The sequence below is a fragment of the Staurois parvus genome, unplaced genomic scaffold, assembly GCF_062004578.1.
Source record: "Staurois parvus isolate SC_StPar_1 unplaced genomic scaffold, SC_StPar_1.0 ptg001912l, whole genome shotgun sequence".
Lineage (NCBI taxonomy): Eukaryota > Metazoa > Chordata > Amphibia > Anura > Ranidae > Staurois > Staurois parvus.
In genome coordinates this window covers 47,958-69,739 of record NW_028319708.1, presented here as the reverse complement: position 1 = coordinate 69,739, position 21,782 = coordinate 47,958, and the positions used below count along the sequence as shown (strand labels likewise).

General features: G+C 43.1%; 1 protein-coding gene across 1 annotated transcript in view; it reads right to left on the bottom strand.

Annotated features, from left to right (window-relative positions):
* UNC45A (unc-45 myosin chaperone A) overlaps positions 1-17,563 on the bottom strand; it is a 57,401-nt gene extending 39,838 nt beyond the window's left edge. Inside the window, exons 1-8 of the mRNA XM_089664396.1 lie at positions 17,185-17,563; positions 10,055-10,213; positions 7,885-7,921; positions 7,281-7,456; positions 3,023-3,115; positions 1,363-1,530; positions 1,030-1,198; positions 779-949 (exon numbers count right to left, since the gene is read on the bottom strand). Of these exons, the coding sequence (XP_089520522.1) occupies positions 779-949; positions 1,030-1,198; positions 1,363-1,530; positions 3,023-3,115; positions 7,281-7,456; positions 7,885-7,921; positions 10,055-10,213; positions 17,185-17,208 (997 nt within the window). The 5' untranslated portion in view covers positions 17,209-17,563. The remainder of the gene's footprint in view (positions 1-778; positions 950-1,029; positions 1,199-1,362; positions 1,531-3,022; positions 3,116-7,280; positions 7,457-7,884; positions 7,922-10,054; positions 10,214-17,184) is intronic.
* Between the last annotated feature and the right edge of the window lie 4,219 nt (positions 17,564-21,782).

Genomic DNA, 21,782 nt, shown 5'->3' with positions numbered 1-21,782 from the left:
TAAACTATTTACAAAAAGCTGCCACTGAGAATATGTGTGTGCTGTAACAAAGGCTATATCTTGCACTATTGTAAACACATATGATCCAGGTACCATATAACTATGAAATGAATAAATGCAACAAAGGAAAGGATGAAAGCATTTGTCGATGGTGTTAGCTATAAGAATTATGAGTGTCATGAAAAAAAGAAAGAGATGCACTTAAAATTGTTACTAAATCCACAAGAGTCAAATCAGTCTGTATATGCAGTAAGAATGCTTGTTATACTCACTGTGGAACCTAAAGGGTTAATCCTGTGCATTGTTTAAAAAGGCTGTTTGATCCTGTCTTCTCTGATCCTCCCCTTCTTCTACTGTCCCAAATCCATCTGCTGATAGTACAGAGACCTAGGAGGCACTCTGCACATGCTCAGCGTGGTGTGTATTGCTAGAGAAGGTTTCGTTTTTTGTGGGAGGGTGCATGTGATCGACACAAGATTAAATCAGCACTGTCTAAACAGAGGGTCAGAGATCATGCAGCTTCATAGGACAGTCAGAGGAGAATGAAAACTCCTCCTACAAGCTCTAACCAGTGTTTGGCCAGACACTGATAGAAGTCACAAGACTGCTATACACTGCTGATGACAAAAGGTATTAAGCAGTTTGTATTTACTGAAACAATTGCATTTTCATGTTCTGTGTACTGTGGGAGACCAAATGTAGTGAATACAGGGTCTAGTAACACTGGGTTTAGTAGCACTTAAATAATGGACCTTCTATAGGCCAGTCATTCGCTTACCTTGATCAATGACCCACAAGGTCATCCCATTGTTGGCATCACGCAATGACTTTCGTGGTACAACTTTTATGAGAAGATTAAGAGAATTCTCTCTGCCATGTGAAGACACACTTGACTGAGTTAGCATCTCAAGTAAGTAATGAATCATTGACTTCAGCTCCTTAGAAGGATCTTCAAAGACAAAAATCACAGATGTAAAATTTGTATAAGATTACCTCTTTATTTGTATTGTTGCACTGCACAGAGTTTACCTAGAATGATTGCTCCTTCCTTTGCTCGGATATCCTTTTTCATATCTTCTTTCAGTGTATCGAACATGTTATTCAGGACAGTGCATGCAGCAAGAGAGATGGACTCATCATCCACTGCCATCACTGCACAAAACTTCTCCATGCCCACTGCAGTAAGGATAGCCACTGTCTACAGAAATACATGAACAAATGTATAACAGATGGCGATTTTCAATTTTATCTCTAGAGCTTCATCCCCATCAAACCATGGCAATTTTTAAACTTACAGTGCTGTTTAACTTATATTAGTATCAAAGAACTGAAAAAATAACCCCAATGGGAGTGTAAACTTACTCGAGGCTGATGACCAGCGCAGAGACCAACCAAGGTCCTCAGAGCAGCCAACATCATGTCTGCTTTCTTAGTGTCCAATAGTCTTACGAGGAGACAGACCCCATCACTCTGGAAAATCTTCTCTGCTCCAGCATCTTCTCGAGCCAACACCACCAAATTCTGTGCTGCCTGCAAACAAAAGTAGATGAAGTATTCAAATTTAACTTGGTGTTTTTAGTAGATCTCTTTTTTCTCATTGTAAGTCTATGGCAACCTTTATGGCTCCTACAATACTCCAGTCTGTCTAAACCAGCAATGGGCAAACTACGGCCCGCGGGCCGTATACGGCCCAGCGGACCTTTTAAACCGGCCCGCGGATGTGGCTGTCAGGATGTGTGTAGGCGGGCAGCGTGACGAACGTCAGGGGAGGGGAGCTAGGCTCCTCTCACAGTTCGCCCTGAAGACCGGAACGGCGCGGGAACACGGCGAGAGGAATGCGCGGAGCAAAGGTAAGTGAATTGACACAGCGGGGACTTGGCTTACTACTTGGGGGGGAATAGTACTGTGGGGGATGAAATACTATATGAGGGATGAATTAATATGGGGGATGAATTAATATGGGGAAAGAATTACTATAGGGGGGATGAATTACTATAGGGGGGATTAATTACTATGGGGGATGAATTACTATGCTTACTATGGGGGAATATTACGATACTTACGATGGATGACACAAACACATCATTCATCTACTCTTGGTCCGGCCCTCGGGTCCAATATATGAACCCATTGCGGCCCTCAAGTCAAAAAGTTTGCCCACCCCTGGTCTAAACTGTCAGACCATTTATATATTTTTATCCAACCAAAGTGCAAACTGAAATGAATTTAAAGTGTAACCCAACATGTGGATATTGTATAATATTTTAGTATTGGAGATCAGAAAACGTTCTACAAAATGCAGTGCTGTCAAGTGCCATAGCCAATTTTATTTTCTATAAAAATGCTAGTTGACTGTCATGCTGATCCAATACCTCCTGAGTCAATTATACCAAAAATATAGATCTGACAAGTACATAAAAGAGCAAAAGATCTTACTTCACTTGTCAGCACTGACACCCTATTTCCTGCAGCAAGAGTTCCTTTAAAATCTATGATTTTGAAGCCATGCTAGATTTCGCTTGCTCTGTTCCTCAAACAGGCATCCCTCTTCCAATAATCCCACTGTTACATTGGTTGTGTCATCATAAACATTCTAACAGGCTTGCGGAAAGGGTGGGAAGGTACAGGAGACAATGTAGTTAATACAGTTTTGAATGTGTCCTATAAAAGCAGTAAGAAGCTACTGGACTGACAGAACTAGGGGAAAAAAAAAAAAAAGTTACCCTGTAGATGTCATTATTCTAGTGCAATTCTTTCTGTACTGAGCAATAACAGTAAGGTTCTAAGGACACAAAAAAAAGTCGAAAGTTCCAAAGCTGCTATAGGCTTGGGTCATATGAGAGCTATTCATGCCTGTGATCCTGTCCGATTTAAGGATTTTGTCTCAAAAATTGCTTTGGGCCCAAGAGGATCAGAGCATTATAAATTGATGAAGTAAAATCCAGCAGCTCAGCGAGGAGTCTGATATTTAGCAACTTTGACTTTAGCCCAGCAACACACGTCTGTGCCAATTAGCAAGTACCTTCTGTTGCTTTTCAACATCTTTCTCATCAGGGTCAAGCAAGATGCGAAACATTTGGTCCACTCGGGAATCTGTGGAGGACATGAGCTGCACCTGTCCGAGGAAAAATACTGTTATATGAAGTGCAGGAATAAAAATCACCAAGCCATGTATTACTTAAACCAACAAAGAATGGTTAATGTGGTTGTAAAGGCTGAAGGTTTTTTACCTTCATGTATTCTATACATTAAGGTGAAAAAGCCTGTTTGCAGCATTCCCCCCCCCCCCCTTATACTTACCTGAGCCCCATCTCGATCCAGCGATGTGCATGAAAGCAGTGGCTCTCTTGGGTCTCTCCAGTTGCTGTCAATCACAGCCAGTGAGGAGGAAACGGAGGGTGCAGGGTTGAACCACACTCTGTGTGTGTTACGGACACACAGAGGCCGCTTGAGAAGTAGCTTGCTCTGGGGGCACTCGGCAAGCGCGAGGGGCCAGGAGAGCTGGTGGGGGCACAAGAAGAGGAGGGTTGGAGCTGCTATGTGCAAAACCATTTCACAGAGCAGGTAAGTATAACATGTTTGTTATTAAAAAAACAAATAACAAGAGCTTTTAATATCACTTTAAATCACTTCAATATTAGAACGAAATGTGATGTGCCAGTTAAATTACATTAAAATTGATATATGTACAGTGGGGCAAAAAAGTATTTAGTCAGCCACCAATTGTGCAAGTTCTCCCACTTAAGAAGATGAGAGAGGCCTGTAATTGGCATCATAGGTAGACCTCAACTATGAGAGACAAAATGAGAAAAAAAATCCAGACAATCACATTGGCTGATTTGGAAAGAATGCTTTTTTTTTTTTTTTTTTTTTTTTACACAAAAAAAAAAAAAAAAAAAAAATCACCTTATAATCTTTTCTATATTTGTTCGTTCTTTTTACCATTTTATGTGTATTTTTCACAAGGTGTGCCCAAAAAAGGCAAGCAGAGGTGGAAGGTAAAGAATTTTGCGGGTAGACCCCCTGCAGCTGATCTTTTCCCTATTACTGACTTACCATGCCTTCTAGAATATCTCTTTGTAAGGAGGCTGGCATCTTGAAAGGGGAGCAGGCTTTGCTTCCTCATGGCAGAGCTGAACCCTTCCCCCCCCAATGAAAAGTGATCTGATGACTGATGTGAGAATATTCAAGTAATAACTAAATAGGTGCAAAAAGGACAAATCCACAAACTGAATGAAGAAAAAATAGGCAGTGGCATGCGCTGCAGGTTCTCGGGTACAGCTTCCTTTCCACCAAGCCCATAGAGCAATGGCCAAGACATAATGGCATCGCCAAAGCTTATTTCTAATCTTATGAGACTAAAGCTGGCCATATACGTGTAGATTTTCGGCCGGGAATACTTGTAAGAAAAGTCGCACAAAAATTCTTTGCACGTTCAATGTGTGGTGGTTTATGTAATAATTTATTCTAAATACGTAGGGCGGTGTCCTCTCCCTTAAACAAAATATTGCAGTCCCTCCAGCCGTTAAAATACGGCAAATATTTAATGAACCAATAATTTGGACACCTTAATAATTTGATCACCACTTAATAATTTACCTTGAGTTCTTTCACTAATATGATTTCGTACCATATACACAAAATTTGCCTTTTCGATAAATAAATTTATTTATGTACAAAATTTATATATATATTAATACAAACGCAAAATACTGGTGATGAATATACTTGTACACACAATCAAAAATATAATATGCTAATTTCTATATTATCAACAATATGTGATTTCAATTTAAAGGAGATATGAAATTGAGAGGTTAGTCACAACTTTATAGTGCTTCAGATATTATTTCTCATGGCCATAGAGAAATAAGAAAGTATCTCTGATTTGCACCACACAACACTACAAATTAGTTAGTATGTAATATATAACCTCAATACAATATTCAAACAGTTATGGGAATGATAATTCAGAGGACCTTAATACATTCATAACCACACAATAAGATGTTATCAGTCTTTAGAAAATTTGAAATGTCAAAGAAAGTTACAATATTCTAGCACAGTCTCACCACTCCCAGAATCTTGATTTTGAGGCCTCCCCATTGGGATGCAGTTGGAAAAAGAAGTCTTTTTTGGGCAACTGAGCCTCAGCGTCTCTGGTGGAAATCTTTTCCTTCAAAATGGCAGCTGGAAGTTCTCAACAAAATGGCCGCAGGTGGCAAGTGAGGTATAGTGCAGTATATAGTAGCAACAGGGTAGATAAGAGATAGTTTAGAAGTTATAGCAGTCTTAGAAGCTGTTGCAGAAGTTTTAGCAGATCAGAAGATTGGAAGCTTGGAAGGTGATGGATTGTAGATTTTAGAAGAGTTGTGGAGTAATTCAGTCCTTTGTCCGATGGACCGCCCAACAGACTTGTTGACTGGACGGTTGAACAATTTGCGTACCTAGAGATGTTCCTGACTTATCCACTGGGGACAGTCAGGTATTAGAGATGAATTGGTGGTCTTAATGATGATTCATCCTTTGATAGAAACAATATGTCTTAATGTACCAAATATATGTCCTATTCAAGTATATTTGATTTCACTACTAACTCTTGGATAAGGACCATAGAAAGATGTGGATACATTTGGTTTCTCATATTTCTGATACATAAAATGTATTGGAACGGCTGATTTCTTTTGGAAATATAGACATTACCCAATTTATAAATCATCTTCTATTTTTCATCACTTCAAATTTCAGTTGAGTGGGATGCAATACCCAACCTTATCGAATAGATTTCCCTTGATAAAAAGGTGTTGGTAATATGCTTTTTGATAATGTCTCCGTTGGTATATACCAAACTTTTATATTTTCAATGACCCAGCTTTCACCTTGTGCTGAATGCACAGTTCAAAGAAATGTAATGGAGGACCTCATCCATTGTTGGGTAATTAGGGTAAACAGACTGGACTGAAGTTAAACCTTAGTATTCAATAGCTATTGTGACATCTCAAGAAGTTTGTTTGGTAATCACACACTTCCCAAGGTTTTGTGAGAGATAAGACAATGAGGATTTCCTCTCCCCATTGTCACTTTGGGTCCAGGTATATGCTCAGCTGTCACTTTGGGTCCAGGTATATGCTCACCTGTCACTTTGGGTCCAGGTATATGCTCACCTGCAGACATCCAAATAGTGGTGTTTGAATCTCATTGTCTCTTAGACCAGTTTCTTCCACTCATTGTGTGATAACTTTTTGGAAGGTCACTTGAAATTTACGCTAGAATGTTAACCCCTAACAGTCAGCTGGGATTCCCAAATTTGGGATAATATACATTTTTTAATAAACAGTCCCAAAAGTCATTACAGATAAATGGACGAATGTCGTTCCAAAATGTCTTTTGCTTTTGACATTCGATTTTAAAATTAATGTAATTTGTGAACGATAACCACATACACTGCCTGAAAATTCATTTGATCAAGAAAAGTTTTCCTTCCTTCCCCTTCAAATTTTTCCTTCACGGCTGTTGAAAACAAACATCGATTTGACCCCAAAAACGATTAGAAAATCAAACTATGATTCTTGAAACGGATATTCTCGTCCGAAAATCTACACGTGTATGATCAGCCTAAGAATCACAGGCTGCAGTGCAATAGATGATCTGACGCTGCAGACATGTAGGGGTTTCTTTACTAAAGCTGGAGAGTCCAAAATCAGACTCCCTTCTGCATAGAAACCAATCAGCTTCTAACCTCAGCTTGCTCAATGAAGCTTTGGCAATGAAACCTGGAAGCTGATTGGTTTCTATGCAGAAGGGAGTCTGATTTTGCACTCTCCAGCTTTAGTAATTAAACCCCGTAGTGTCTAGGCCCAGTCATACAGTATATCAGGATGTACATTGCTATTTTCAGGAAGAACGCAAAACAAAAAGGTAACATTTTTCAGTGTACTACTTGAGATCACAATTAAAATTTCTAGATGTTTCTTACAAGACAGCAAATCTACACTATTTTGAGTTTAGGACTGCTTTAAGAGCTAATCTTGTAAAGCCATAACCCACAGCAACCAAGACAAAAGGAGAGAAGGGACTGCGCGGACAAGTACATCGCTGGACCCTGGGACAGGTAAGTGTGTTTATTAAAAGTCAGCAGCTATGTTTTTGTAGCTGCTGACTTTTAATAAACACAAAAACGGTTGGAACTCCGCTTTAACCTTGGTTAATGGTTTGCTGCATACCTGTACTTTAAGTTCTTGTTTACACAGATTTCACATACACTGAATGAATGAACATACCTTTTCTTGTGCCCGGACTCCCAGATTTCTTACAGCCTCCTGAAACACTTTATTTTTAGGTTCCAACGTCAAACACCTGCGAAGATCAAGTATCGCCTGGTCTATTCGTCCCAGTTTCTCCAAAGCCTGACTACGCCTGAACAGAGCTTTCACATCACCGCCATCCACCTCTATAGCTGAGAAAAAACAGTCATAAAAGAATGTTATCTCTCTATGTGATCTGTTTCTACAGCACAGGAGCACCTATGACAGGTAATGAAAAATCTGGACACATTTATCACAATAAAAATAATAGAAGAATAGAAAGGAAACAAAAAAACAGCATATTTAGCGGCCATGTCCAGGGCCAGATTTATGAGTAGGAACTGTAAATCTGTGCCCATAGACAATAGAGACAAAGAGGCAGTTTTTGGCTGTAAAAAGTTCTGTTTAATTCTTCCTAGCAGGCCACCAAAGTTTGGTTGCTCACGGGATCTTGTAATGGTAATCTGGCACTGGCCATCCCATACTAGAGACTTAAAGGTATGCTCCAACTCACACCTCACATATATTGATCACAAGCTTTCACCGATAATTCAGATTAAGTGAGCAGAAACCCACTTACCTTTTGATGCATCCTCTTCTGCTTTTGTGTAGTTTTCCTGCAAAAAGATAACAACATTTTAAATAAATAACTTTTTTTCATCTCAAACTGCCCATTCACTGTGTGAATTTTGTCTGATTCCTGATAAATCAACTGACAATTTGCACCGTGGGTGGCCCTGTGATCCCCCTCCTGCCTGACATCCTTCGACTATATACCTTAAAAAAATTATCAGCCAAACAGTGGCTGCATTCAAACAGATGAAACCGCTGTTCGGTTATTCTGACAGTCGCTCCAGCTGCAATAAAGTAGTCCAACAGGGTGAATCGTCCATCTGTGATGTATAGTGCGCATGGAGGAATCTGTTATACTGGTTGAGCCTGCTGGCTGAAAAAATCTATTAGCATATGGTCAGCCTTAGGTGGACTTTCTATAGTTCAGCTTTGACAATGGTACTATAGCAAGGGAGGTGGCTACTCTAAGGAACGGCTGAGACAGGGAGCCTGCTAAAACATACTTTAGGACATCACATTGTAACTCACGATGGATTCACATATCTAATGGGTGACAATCAGTACTGCAAATTCAACAGGAAGGTTTACCAATTAGCCCCTGAAAGGATGTTTTGATCCAATGGCTTGGGGTGTAGACTAAAGAGGCAGAATACAAAATGAAGAGACAGGAATACCTAGGTATGTGTGTTTGTGATGAAGTAAAATTAAATATATTTTTTGTGCTTTCCACGTATGGCATAATCCACAAGCTGATATTTAACTGCCAACTTTCCCAACTACACATACTCACCTTCCTTTTGCTTTCTCACTGTTCTATTCAGCCACCAAAAGGGAAAACAGGAAGCCCCAAGTAAGTGCAAAGTTATGACTTCGGCTACGCTTACATTAGCTTTGTCAGCAGGCGTCAGACAGGCGTTTGGGAAGTGTTTTTAATGCTTCTCAAATGCCTATGAAAAATCAACACATGACAGCACGCAGTGCTTTCACACTGAAGCGTTAGCTGTGTCGCAGCAAAACTGACGCCTCATATGGAGTCAGGAGGAGTTGAAGCCTCCCATTCAAGTCTATCGTGATGCTCCTCAAACGCCTGGCAGGCATTTGCAAGGCAGTTGCTGAGCGTTAATACCATTAAACCTCCTTCATAGAAACGCACAGAGGACATTTGGGGAGCGTTTGAGGAGCTTTACAAACACTTCCCAAACGCCTGTCAAATGCTATAGGGGCGTTTGGCAAGAGTTAGAAATAGGTCAAGTGTGAACATAGCCCTTAGAGTTTACACAGAGATAAGGGATCTCTCCCTGGGAGCAACTGGGTGCCTGAGCAGCAAATCACTAGGCAGCAGCATTGTCTCCACACTGGAGGTGGTGGGTATTTCTCTTCGATGGCTAAGTGGTGCAGAGGGGAGCAAAGGGGAGGTGAATAATAATAGTCAACTGATCTGCAAGGCCAAAGCACAGGTTCAAATTAAAGTTACCCCAAAAATTAGGTACGGACATATATGTTTGGTTACTTAAATACTCTTAGTAAATGTAGCCTGTAACATTTATATTTTGTATGTTGCGGCTAAAACCCGGTGTTCCTACCAGTTCCCTTCGGCCCCTGTTTTGATCTGACCACACCAAGCATGGAAGCACATAAAAGCTAGTGTGGTCAGTTTGCATCCCTAGGATCACTGAGTACCTCTACACAGCATACCTATATCCCCTGTAGTCAGTTTTTAGCCAGGCCCTCTGCCCACAGTGACCTCCTCTTGCTCAGCATTGTCTCTGTGGAGGCAGGTGAAGGGCTTCACCTACTGCAGGAGCGTAACACCAGCCCTGTCCCTCCTCTCTGCTGATTGAAAGGCACTGCAATTGAGTGTGGAGGTGGAGAGCCACTCTTTTTGCAGCAGTGTCACACCAACCCTGCCCCTCTTCTCTGCTGATTAACAGACATTGTTACTGTTGATGGTGGTGAATACAGTGCCCAAATAAAAAGAAATGATAAATCCTTATAGAGTATGCTTCCAGCATAAACTCTAAGCGCATATATGTAACACCTTGGAAGAAGACCCACTTCTGTGTCACCGCATAAATGTGCAAGTTTGGCATAAACAGGTAAAAAAAAAAAAAAAAAAAAATGTATGGAGAAAAAGTATATGAATAAAAGGATGTAATAAAAATCCCCCGATTTCTCACCAATTTCAGGTAGCAGGCAGCTCGGTTCCGGTGTACTACTGCTTTATCCTGCGTGTCGGTAGATATTTTGATTGCTTTTGTATAGCACAATATTGCTGCTTCATAGTCCCCAGATTTAAAGTGCTTGTTACCATCCTCTCTTAGATTTTCTGAATTCATCTGCAAAAGGAAAAAAAAATAAACATGTTATGTATTTTACGGCATTAAAACAAAATTGTGATGTGCAGTAATACACATCGTGCTGGCCAAGGTACTAAACCTCACATGATGTATAGACAGAATACTGTAATGTGGAAGAGCATGCTCTGCTTTAATTATCTTCACACTGGGGCTAATTGCATAAAGAAAAAACCTCATTAGTTTGAGTAGCCCAGGTAAGTGACAGGTTTATTTAAATAATTCAAATTATTGCTGAAAAAGGTGAACAGGAGAATCATCCTCCACATAAAAATCACCAAACTTGAGACACCGTTGGCCATATAAAATACATTCAGAACACTCAGACTCTGAAAGTGAAGTCAGACGGCAGCTGTCAGAAGGCAGCTGTCAGCAAGGCATCAGTCCAGTTTTCAAGAGCAGTTGAGAACGGCAGTTCTGTCACATCCAAATAGATGAGTTCCTCTCTTAACCATGGAGCTTACTGCTGAAATACATAGTAAAAGGTGTGTGGATGTGATAAATGCTCTAGTAAAAACACTGTAGCTTTTCTTGCAGGTAAAATCTGTAATGGCAACTGTCATGCATTAAACATACAGGCAATCATTGCTGATCTCTGCTCTTGCTACTGTAGTTGTCTGTCTGTCGTACTAAAACCATGGCATTTATCATTTCAGCCACAAGCATGACAATAAAGGCTTCTGACTGTCCCAATTTGTATACTTGTTCCAGGTTTGCGAAACCAAGTACAGGCGTACCTCGGTTTACAAATCTAATTCGTTCTGCGAGACTTTTCGTATTGTGATAAATTCGTAAACTGAAACGAGGTTTCCCATGGGGATACTACCTCTGGCAGGTTTTTATTGCAGTCTGTAACCTTTTGGGAGATTTCCTCTTACTTTCTGATCCAGTAAAAGGGATTAGGAGGAGAAGGTGATCACAGGATATTTCTACAATGAGGGCAATACAGCTGCCAATAGGGGGCTATGTGTACTGCATATGGGGGGGGGGGGGGGGGCAGTGGAGAAAGGCAGGAGAGGAGCAGTGTATACAGTGAGCTACGGCTACATGTCACTGCTGGTTTTTAAATGTAATTACATGCTTTTATTTTTTCTTTTCCCTTCACTATAGCTTCAAGAATAAGTTGTCATTCTCCCCTCTGCTAAAAGAAACCAAGGGACGGGGTCACTGTGTAATGTCACTGGGTGACCCCGCCTCTTGGTTTCCCTTAGCAGTGGAGAGAATGACAGCTCCTCGGAGCTATAGTGAAGAAAAAAAAGATGGTAATTGCATTTAAAAACAATGTTGGTTTTTAAATGTAATTACTGGCTTTTTTTTTTCCTTTGCTATAGCTCCAAGAATGAGCTGTCATTCTCTCCTCCACTAAAGGAAACTAAGGGGCGGGGTCACTGGGTAATGTCACTGGGTGACCCCACCCCTTAGTGGAGGAGAGAATGACAGCTCATTCTTGGAGCTATAGTGAAGGGAAAAAAAAAAGCCAGTAATTACATTTAAAAACCGACATTGTTTTTAAATGCAATTACCAGCTTTTTTCCCTTCACTATAGCTCCGAGAAGGAGCTGTCATTCTCTTCACCGCTAAGGGGCGGGGTCACCCAGTGACATTACCCAGTGACCCCGCCCCTTAGCTTCCTTTAGCAGAGGGGAGAATGACAGCTCATTCTTGAAGCTATAGTGAAGGGAAAAAAAAAAAGCATGTAATTACTTTTAAAAACTGGCATTGACGTAAGGGCAGCCAGTGAGGGACCCCGAGTGTATACTGTCGCAAACGCGTGCATCCGAGATGGACGCGGTTCAACCATTTTGGTTTCAGACTCCATCTTGCTAAGGGTATCCATTTTCTCCCCTCATTCCTTCCCCCTCCCTTCCTGAGAGGCACAGTGACAGATGTGGCTGGTTATGGTCACTGACAGGCCAAGGCACCTAGTTTGGTGCCTAGCAGTCTGTGGAAGTGTAGCCTCTCTCACCTAGGCCAGGATAACTCAGCTGTCCTAAGAGAATTGGAGACTCACTGTCCCAGAAGCTGTAACATTTCACACCTTGTAAGGAGATAAGGCAGCTCTCCCAGGAATTGAAAGAATTGTAACCTCATATAACCTAGCTCAGCGTAGGTGGCAGGATCAGATAACTTCTGGTAAAATCAGTTTTTCACCTATGTTTCATATCTTGAAATATGGAAGACTTACATAAAAACCGGGCACCTCGCCAGATGGCCAATGCGCAGACGAACATTTTGATGGGTTACTCATCCACCTCAGATCATCAGGGGAGCCAAAACATAGAACTCGTACACCGTGTAACGTACAATTTCATAATTCATATCTACATGATCCTTAGACTTATCTGCATAATAAAATACCCATGGAGAGATTGTCGCTTGTGCAGGTGGGAAGTTATAGGCCAGAATATGAATTATGAAAGATGCTGGTTCTAATTTTGGGTTCCACCTGCCAATCCCTCCCTAAACAGAGTATTGGTCAGTTACTCAGAGCCACCCCCCTGCTGGGGGACTTTAAAAAAACAGGCTAGCAGTCCTAAAGAAGTAAGTTGAAGACATCTATCTTTCCATCGTAACATATGGAGATCAAATCCCACTTCTGCTCTGCAACTTGGATCTGCTGACCCAGGACTTTGGGCAAGTACTTTAACTCTTCCCTTTCTCTCTGATATCTCTTTGCTGTGCTATGGTTCTTTGTGTGTGTGTATATATATATATATATATCTTAGTTACATATTTTTTCTGTAAATATTTTTATTGCACCCTGTTTGACCTTTTAGTAATAAATCTTCCTTTCTGAAAGTGTTGAACTGTTTCTATAGCTTTTAATTGCAATTTACGAATCCCTGCCTTTAAAGAGACGCTACTGTTTGTTTAACCCTCTGTATAATAGACCTGTATTATGACCGTTTAATACAGGCGATTATATCGACCATTATAGTGTCATAGCTGAAGCCGAGTTCCCTCTTTCACTGTACAAAAAAGGACGTGGTGACAGTGAATGGTTAATTGCGTCATTAACCTGACCCAGTTACAAGTGCATTCAGGCTGCAGGCACAGATTATAGTCCATTAGCTGGAAAATCGCTGTGCAGGGTGCAGCTGGGTGTGGCATTGTTACGCACGTCACATCACGATTTCTGATTGGCCAGTCCTTCGGTCACGAGTTTGGTGAGAAGGTCTGGGGTCTGACGCCATGATCGTGACATATACCCTGCTCCCTCCCTGTAGACCCTGCTTCCTCCCTGTAGACCCTGCTCCCTCGCTGCGTACACTGCTCCCTCGCTGCGTACACTGCTCATCTCCTGCCCCCTCCATGCACAGAATGCCCCCCCACCCCCTCCCCCCTACAAAGAGAACCTGTCACTCATATACTATCAGAATGGGGACTATTGGTCCCCTATGTGATAGCAATAAAATCATAAGTAAAAAATTAAATAAATATACACATTAAAGTTAAAAAAATACAAAAAAAATTGAGCCTCCCCACCCCTACATACGCAGACATTTCGGTTTTCGGCCACGTGCATTCTGAATTTTCGGTATTGGTTTCAACACCAGAATTTTCATTTCGGTGCAACACTATTACAAATATTTTTTCTTTTTTTTTTTTTAATTTGGGTACCAAAAACATTCTTCCTGCTGCTTCTTTCTTCAGACTGGAAAAACTTTTTTTTTGTCTGCAGACCGATCCAAACCTGTCGCTGAGGGCTCCTTTACATGGGCAGATCAACATTTTCAGCGGATCGCTTTTCAGAGGGTATTTGACAGGAGGTGAGAAGGCAATATTTTGACTCTTCGTCAACGGTACCTGAAAATGCTAACCCACTGCACTCGCAGATCCCAATTCACTGGAATAGGTCATGTTGGCAGCAGCACTGTTCACTGAATACAACATGCTGTCCAATATCTGCAGGTGTACAGACCTGAGAGGCTGCATTTCCTTGTTTAGATGGGCAAGGATTGGGGACAGGGGGTGGGGCCATAAAATGGGTCAACCACCTGCTTTTACCGGCTCCCTCACCCGCCTGTGTGAATGAGCCTTAAGGTCGTCTTCCTTTGTTTCTAGCCGCTTCCTCCATGTTGCCTTTTTTGCGTGCACACCCGGCGCTCTACTTGTACACATTGCCGATACCATGATAATATGTAAGCAAAGGGATTCCCTGGCTAGAGTGCAGCCAATTCAACACATGCACCCCCAGTGCTCTTGCGGTTACCTGAAGACTTTTGGGTTATATTACGTATCACTTTTCAGGAGTCTGCAAGCAGTACCAGGGACCTCATTCACACCTAGGCCAGAAATAAGGAAGTAGAGGAAGGGAAGCTTAGAGGGAACTTCACTCTCTCAATCACCATTAACTATTTCTAATCCATGTGCTGCTAGCCTTAATAAATACAGTAGATAGGAAGGTATATTATATTTACTGGTTTTAAACCTTTTTTTTCTTTTACATTTCTCCAGTCATTTCATGGTTACTGGCCTAATGATGTCATACATCCCATGAGTCTGCATGGGCATTTTTTTATTTCTTTCAACTGTTGGAGGGGAGGAGGAGCTTCCCAGCTAGGCACACCCTCTTCCCTGCATGCCTAAGCTAAGGGAAGATGGATTCAAGGAAGTGAATGCTATATGAATCATCGGCCCATACCCAAGGTGGCCACGGCTAGAAATGTGAGGGGACATTTTTTTAAAGTGATTATCAGCAAACTAAAGCATTGAAACATGAGTGGATGGGGGAGGTTGCTTTGAATATTAAAAGTTAATTGTATAAACTAGGATAGCGGGGGGGGGGGGGGAATTAAATTATAATGGGGCAGACAGATCAGACAGGGGTCAGTCCTTATTGGTGGATGGAAGGATAGAATGGGGAAAGATGGGGGGGGGGGAGGGCTATGGCAGATACGAAGGTTCCCATGTTACAAACAACTATTGGAATTGGTACCATTTGTACAAAAATAAAAAATATGCAGAATACGTGTGCAAAAGGTATCAATGAATTAAAGTGTTTGTTCACCAATGCCAGAAATCCGCCAAGCAAAATAGACAAGTTGGAAGCTTTGGTGCATGAACAGAACTATGATTTAATTGGTATTGCTGAATCTTGGCTTCATTCTTCACATGACTGGGCCATTAATATTCCTGGCTAGGTTCTCTTTCGGAGAGACAGGATAAAAAGGGAAGGTGGTGGTTTCAGTCTCTATGTGAGAAGTGATCTCAGAGAGAGTGTGAAAGAGGACCTAGTTGATGGAGAGTGTGATGAGGCTGAAGCATTATGGGTGGAACTGCACATGGGGGTGCGTACTACAAAGGTAATCATTGGAGTTTGTGATAGGCCTCCCAGTGTTAATGAGGAGGTGGAGACTCAGCTCCTTGCACAGATCGAAAGGGTTGGGACAGTGATAATAATGGGGTATTTTAACTACCGTATTTTTCGCTCCATAAGACGCACCTGACCATAAGACGCACCTAGGTTTTAGAGGTGAAAAACAAGAAAAAAAATATATTCTGAACCAATTGACTGCAGACACAGTGCAGGGGATGACCAGAGACTGCGGACACAGTGCAGGGGATGACCAGAGACTGCGGACACAGTGCAGGGGATGACCAGAGACTGCGGACACAGTGCAGGGGATGACCAGAGACTGCGGACACAGTGCAGGGGATGACCAGAGACTGCGGACACAGTGCAGGGGATGACCAGAGACTGCGGACACAGTGCAGGGGATGACCAGAGACTGCGGACACAGTGCAGGGGATGACCAGAGACTGCGGACACAGTGCAGGGGATGACCAGAGACTGCGGACACAGTGCAGGGGATGACCAGAGACTGCGGACACAGTGCAGGGGATGACCAGAGACTGCGGACAGTGCAGGGGATGACCAGAGACTGTGGACCTTTGGGGAGGGAGGGAGGGAGGGAGGGAGGGGGAGCGGGTACCTGAATTTGACAAATTTCCCAAAGTTGCCATTACATCACCACCAAAACATGACCATACAAGTGAATAGGACTTCCCCACATGGCGAGCCAAACACTCGGCTTGATGGTTGTGGCAGGCACAGTTTTCCACATTCAAAACATACCAAGTGGCTGAAAAAAGGGCATTCAGCGATATCACTTCCAGAACACCCATCAGCCATGCCTGCACCACTGTAAAAAGGAAACTACTGCGGATCACTCTTCACAAAGTGACACAGGTGTAAACAAACTGTCAGAGTTTACATACAATGTAATCCCTTACAGCGCACCCTGGCACCCTTTAAACAACTCAACGCCCAGGGGTCAGGAAAGGATCAGCAATCATGTGATCACATGATCAGAGACCTACCAACTACCAGTCTTTGAACCACCTTTGTGCTGGAAGAATGCAGTGAGCTCGCTCTCAGCATATAGACATCAGCTACCCAGCAATGCATATGTGTGATCATTGATTGTCCAATGGGGAGATGTACCTTCACTTCCTGTTCTGCTGTCCCCCTACAGCAAGGGTGTCAAACTGGTGGCCCTCCAGCTGTTGCGAAACTACAAGTCCCATCATGTCTTTGGGAGTCATTCTTGTAACTGTCAATCTTGCAATGTCTCATGGGACTTGTAGTTTGGCAACAACTGGAGGGCCGCCAGTTTGACACCTGTGCCCTACAGTAACTGGGACAGGAAGTGAGAATTTCAACCAATGGGGACACAGACTGCAATAAAAACAGTTCTACCTCCCCACCTCTATCCAAGATAGGTTTTGTGTCTGGGCACAGACTGTTGTCACGCTTCGTCCTTCAGAAAGGAGCTCTGTGTTACCCCAGATATGGGGACACGTGACCCCATTTCATTCATTCAGGCCTCCTGGCTTCAGCATGTCCTACACCTCCATTGAAACAGCACAGGATAAAACATATCATACTCAGGCCCTCCTGACACAACACAATACCCATCCCCATAACCCAACCACGGTTTAATGCTGACCTTCTCGGCGCCGGTGTCTCCCATTTCCACGAGGAAGGCCTCAAACCAAGCCGCGGAGTTTCCCAGCTGCCGCCTCCGCCTTGCAGTGCAGTGTAGCCGGCTGTGCTCGCGGCATTCCTCGGCTGGCTCCGCCCACTGATGATGCAGAGAAGGCTCAGCCTATACCTAATATGGCAGTGTGTGTCAGCTGTGTGATGCAGAGAGGGCTCAGCAATCCTGAACATTGACAGGACGATGGCACTTAAGTGCAATGACTTTTGTAGCACAGTAATCGCAGATTAGATCGATGTAAGCCACACAAATGACGATTCCAGTCAGATTTCACACACAAGGCAGCCAGCCAGCCACTGAATATTCTATTATGGCCTCATTCACATGGGCGCCATACTACAGCATATGCCTGTGTGAGGGCTTGTTCATCCCCCATGCAGACAGTCCCATGCATGTTGATTGGGATGCAGCGGATGCATGGACACCCATTTGACACTCTTGCATCTGCACAACCCCATATGCACACCGTCTGCATTTGGGACCATGCACCCATGTCCGCATGGGTGTCAAACTAGGAGGAGCAACCGTGTCCGTGCATCCGCTGCGTCCCAATCAACATGTATGGGACTACCTGCATGGAGGATGCACAGACCGCCAGGCGGGTGAATACAGCCTTCACACGGGTGTATGCTGTAGTGCGCCCATGTGAAACACGCTTGTAGACGCATATAGTTTTGTACACATCTAAACGGAATCAATAGGGCCATACACACAGCTGTGCCTGACAGCAAAAATGTGCGCTGCGCCTAGCGGTGTATAAAGTAATAATACGCTGCTGCATCCTGGACAGTACATATCTGCAGATATTAGATGTCGTCGCATGGAAACACGTCTCAACACGAGTATTTCAGGTGCATATTTTACACTGAATCTTCTGCTAGTTCCACCAATGGGCACCTGCGTTCTGTGCATAAAATACACATATGTGAATGAGCCCCCTAAACAGGAACCTCACCCAAACCTAGCTGATAAAAACGCACAGCGAGTCCACGTGCACATGGACAGAATGCGATTTCCTGTACCTGGGGAGCTGCAGGTGCCGCATGAGGCATGCTACAAAAATGAATGGCTGTGTTCAGCTGTACTGTTGTAAGGCCCCATGTACACAGGACACTTCTGAACAATGGAAACTGACTACTGGAAAATGTAAGTTAAAAAATATCTGTTTATCCGTGTTTGCATAACGTGTTTATGTGCGTTTGCGTTTAGAAACATTTTTTAATGATAAGCACAGGAGAACCTCCCAAATGCCCAGAATGCACTGAAAAGTGGTAATTTATTAACTCTTTCAGACTGTTTCAGAGAAATACAGAGAGTAGAAGCAGAGACAGCAGTATGTGTTGAGATTAGCTTAGCTGTGAGTTGTTCATTAACATTTCTTTTGTTTCTAAGGGTGGGAAGGTGTCTGGTGGAGGGAGTCATTAAGGTCACCTAGCAGGGGGTCTTCATGAGGAATTTAGGTGTGAATGGTCATTAACATATCTTTTGTGTCCAAGTGTGGGAGAGGTTTGAGGTGTGAATTGGTCATTACAATGTGTGACAAGCTTGGTAGGAGCATCCTGTGTTCAGTGTTTTGTCCATTTGAGTACCTTGAAAACTCTTTGCATGCATTTTTCATGATGAAAAAAGGTTCTGGACTGCATCGGGAACTGGAAGAGTTAAAAAACATCTTCAAATCAAATGCTTATAAACGTGATTTGCCGTGTTTAGAAGCGTTTTGCATTTGAAATGCTGTTAAAATTGACTGCTGAACACAAGTTTTCTGCGTTCAAAAAAATGATTGTAAACTCATATGCCTGTAAAAAACTGTAAACGAAGATGTGTACATGGACACATAGGAAAACATTAGGGAGAGTTCAGGGGCTGCTGAAAAAAATGCTGAACAGATCCTAAACGTGAATTTATCAGCTGCAGTGTACATGGAGCCTTAGTGTGATGCTTCGTTGTCTATCTGCAGTTGCGTATATGATGTATTTTCGGCATGCTGACATTTTGCAGCATACGCACATGCGTGGGTAAACGCCCGGGAGCATTGGTGCTTACATGAGTACAGCCGTGCACAGTCACTTGTATGGCAAGCTGTGTGTGGCTCCTCGGGTGGGGGAAACACCAAGCCTGTTTTCATCCTCTCACTGTCCATGTACACAAGGCCAACATTTGCCTCTCACACACCGCCATCTGTAAACATGCGTAGATGTGCTGCCGATCTCTGCCAGGTATTAGAGACCTGCAGCATATCCCCACACACGTAGCAGATTCCCTTGCAGATGTGTGTCCCATTGGAGTGATTTCCCATCACTTCCTGTCCCATAGCCAAACCAGGAAGTGAGAGGAAATCCCTCTAAAGTGAAGGAATCCCCAGAACTCATGTCACCATTGGACAATTTCCCCCCTTTTCTTGTCCTGGTTCACACTACAAATGAAGGTCTTTTTTTCACTTTTGGTGATAAAGGTGTGTGAATCTTCCTAATAGTGGTTCTGATAACAGATCATTTTTTTCTAATAGACCTCTTCCAATAGCAATAATCAATATTTTATCAACAAACTATTCCATCGATATATGCCACACACAGGGAAGATCATAAATGATCAATTATGTCTCTGCTTCCACTATGTAATCTCATAATCTGGCCGATCACAATACAAATGTATACATGAACAATGTATCTCAGTCTTGCAGAGTGATTTACGTTTTATTGCCCCTGTCTTTCAGCTGAGTTTGAATGAAGTTGATCTAAAATAAATCAAGTCTAATACCACCACAAGGGGAGTTACAGCTAGTGTGGCCATCCAGGGTATGCAATGTACAGCACAGCATAGAAAGCGGGCTGTCCAGGGTTTGCAACATACAGCATAGCATATAGAGTGGGCTGTCCAGGGTATACAACATACAGCACAGCATAGAAAGCAGGTTGTCCAGGGTATGCAACATACAGCATAGCATATAGAGTGGGCTGTCCAGGGTATTCAATGTACAGCACAGCATAGAACACGGGTTGTCCAGGGTATGCAACATACAGAACAACATATAGAGTGGGCTGTCCAGGGTATGCAACATACAGCACAACATATAGAGTGGGCTGTCAAAGGTATGCAACATACAGCAGAATGTATAGGGTTGGGTTTCTCAACTAGGGTTCCTCCAGAGTTTGCAAAATGTTCCTTGATCAATAACAAATTCCTGCCTCTCAGATGAGCAACCACTGGCACCAATGATATTGTTAGTTATCTGTACAGAGGGGGGAATTCTTCCCAATGTCAGCAAATGTAAGAAACATTCTTCACACTGATCATCACACTAATGTACTGTGAGCTGTAAATTAAATATTTATTAGTAAGAGTTCACTGAACCCAAACAGTTATTTCAAGGGTTCCTCCATGTTAAAAAGGTTGAGAAAGGCTGATATAGAGTGTGGCTGTCCACGGTATACAGCATAGAACACAGCATATAGAGTGTGGCTGTCCACGGTATGCAGCATAGAGCACAGCATATAGAGTGTGGCTGTCCAGGGTATACAGCATAGAGCACAGCATATAGAGTGTGGCCGTCCAGGGTATACAGCATAGAGCACAGCATATAGAGTGTGGCTGTCCAGGGTATACAGCATAGAGCACAGCATATAGAGTGTGGCTGTCCAGGGTATACAGCATAGAGCACAGCATATAGAGTGTGGCCGTCCAGGGTATACAGCATAGAGCACAGCATATAGAGTGTGGCTGTCCAGGGTATACAGCATAGAGCACAGCATATAGAGTGTGGCTGTCCAGGGTATGCAACATAGAGCACGGCATTTAGAGTGTGGCCATCCAGGGTATGCAGCATAGCGCACGGCATATAGAGTGTGGCTGTCCAGCGTATGCAGCATAGAGCACGGCATATAGAGTGTGGCTGTCCGGGGTATGCAACATAGAGCACGGCATATAGAGTGTGGCTGTCCAGCGTATGCAGCATAGAGCACGGCATATAGAGTGTGGCTGTCCAGCGTATGCAGCATAGAGCACGGCATATAGAGTGTGGCTGTCCAGGGTATGCAGCATACAGCATGGTATATAGAGTGTGGCTGTCCAGCGTGTGCAGCATAGAGCACGGCATATAGAGTGTGGCTTTCCAGGGTATGCAACATACAGCACGGCATATAGAGTGTGGCCGTCCAGGCTATGCAACATAGACCACGGATATAGAGTGTGGCTGTCCAGGGTATGCAACATAGACCACGGCATATAGAGTGTGGCTGTCCAGGGTATGCAACATACAGCACGGCATATAGAGTGTGGCCATCCAGGCTATGCAACATAGAGCATGGATATAGAGTGTGGCTGTCCAGGTTATGCAACATAGAGCACGGCATATAGAGTGTGGCTGTCCAGGGTATGCAACATACAGCACGGCATATAGAGTGTGGCTGTCCAGGGTATGCAACATACAGCACGGCATATAGAGTGTGGCTGTCCAGGGTATGCAGCATAGAGCACAGCATATAGAGTGTGGCTGTCCAGGAATTGCAATGTTCAGCGCAACATACACTGGCTGTCCAAGGTATGCAATG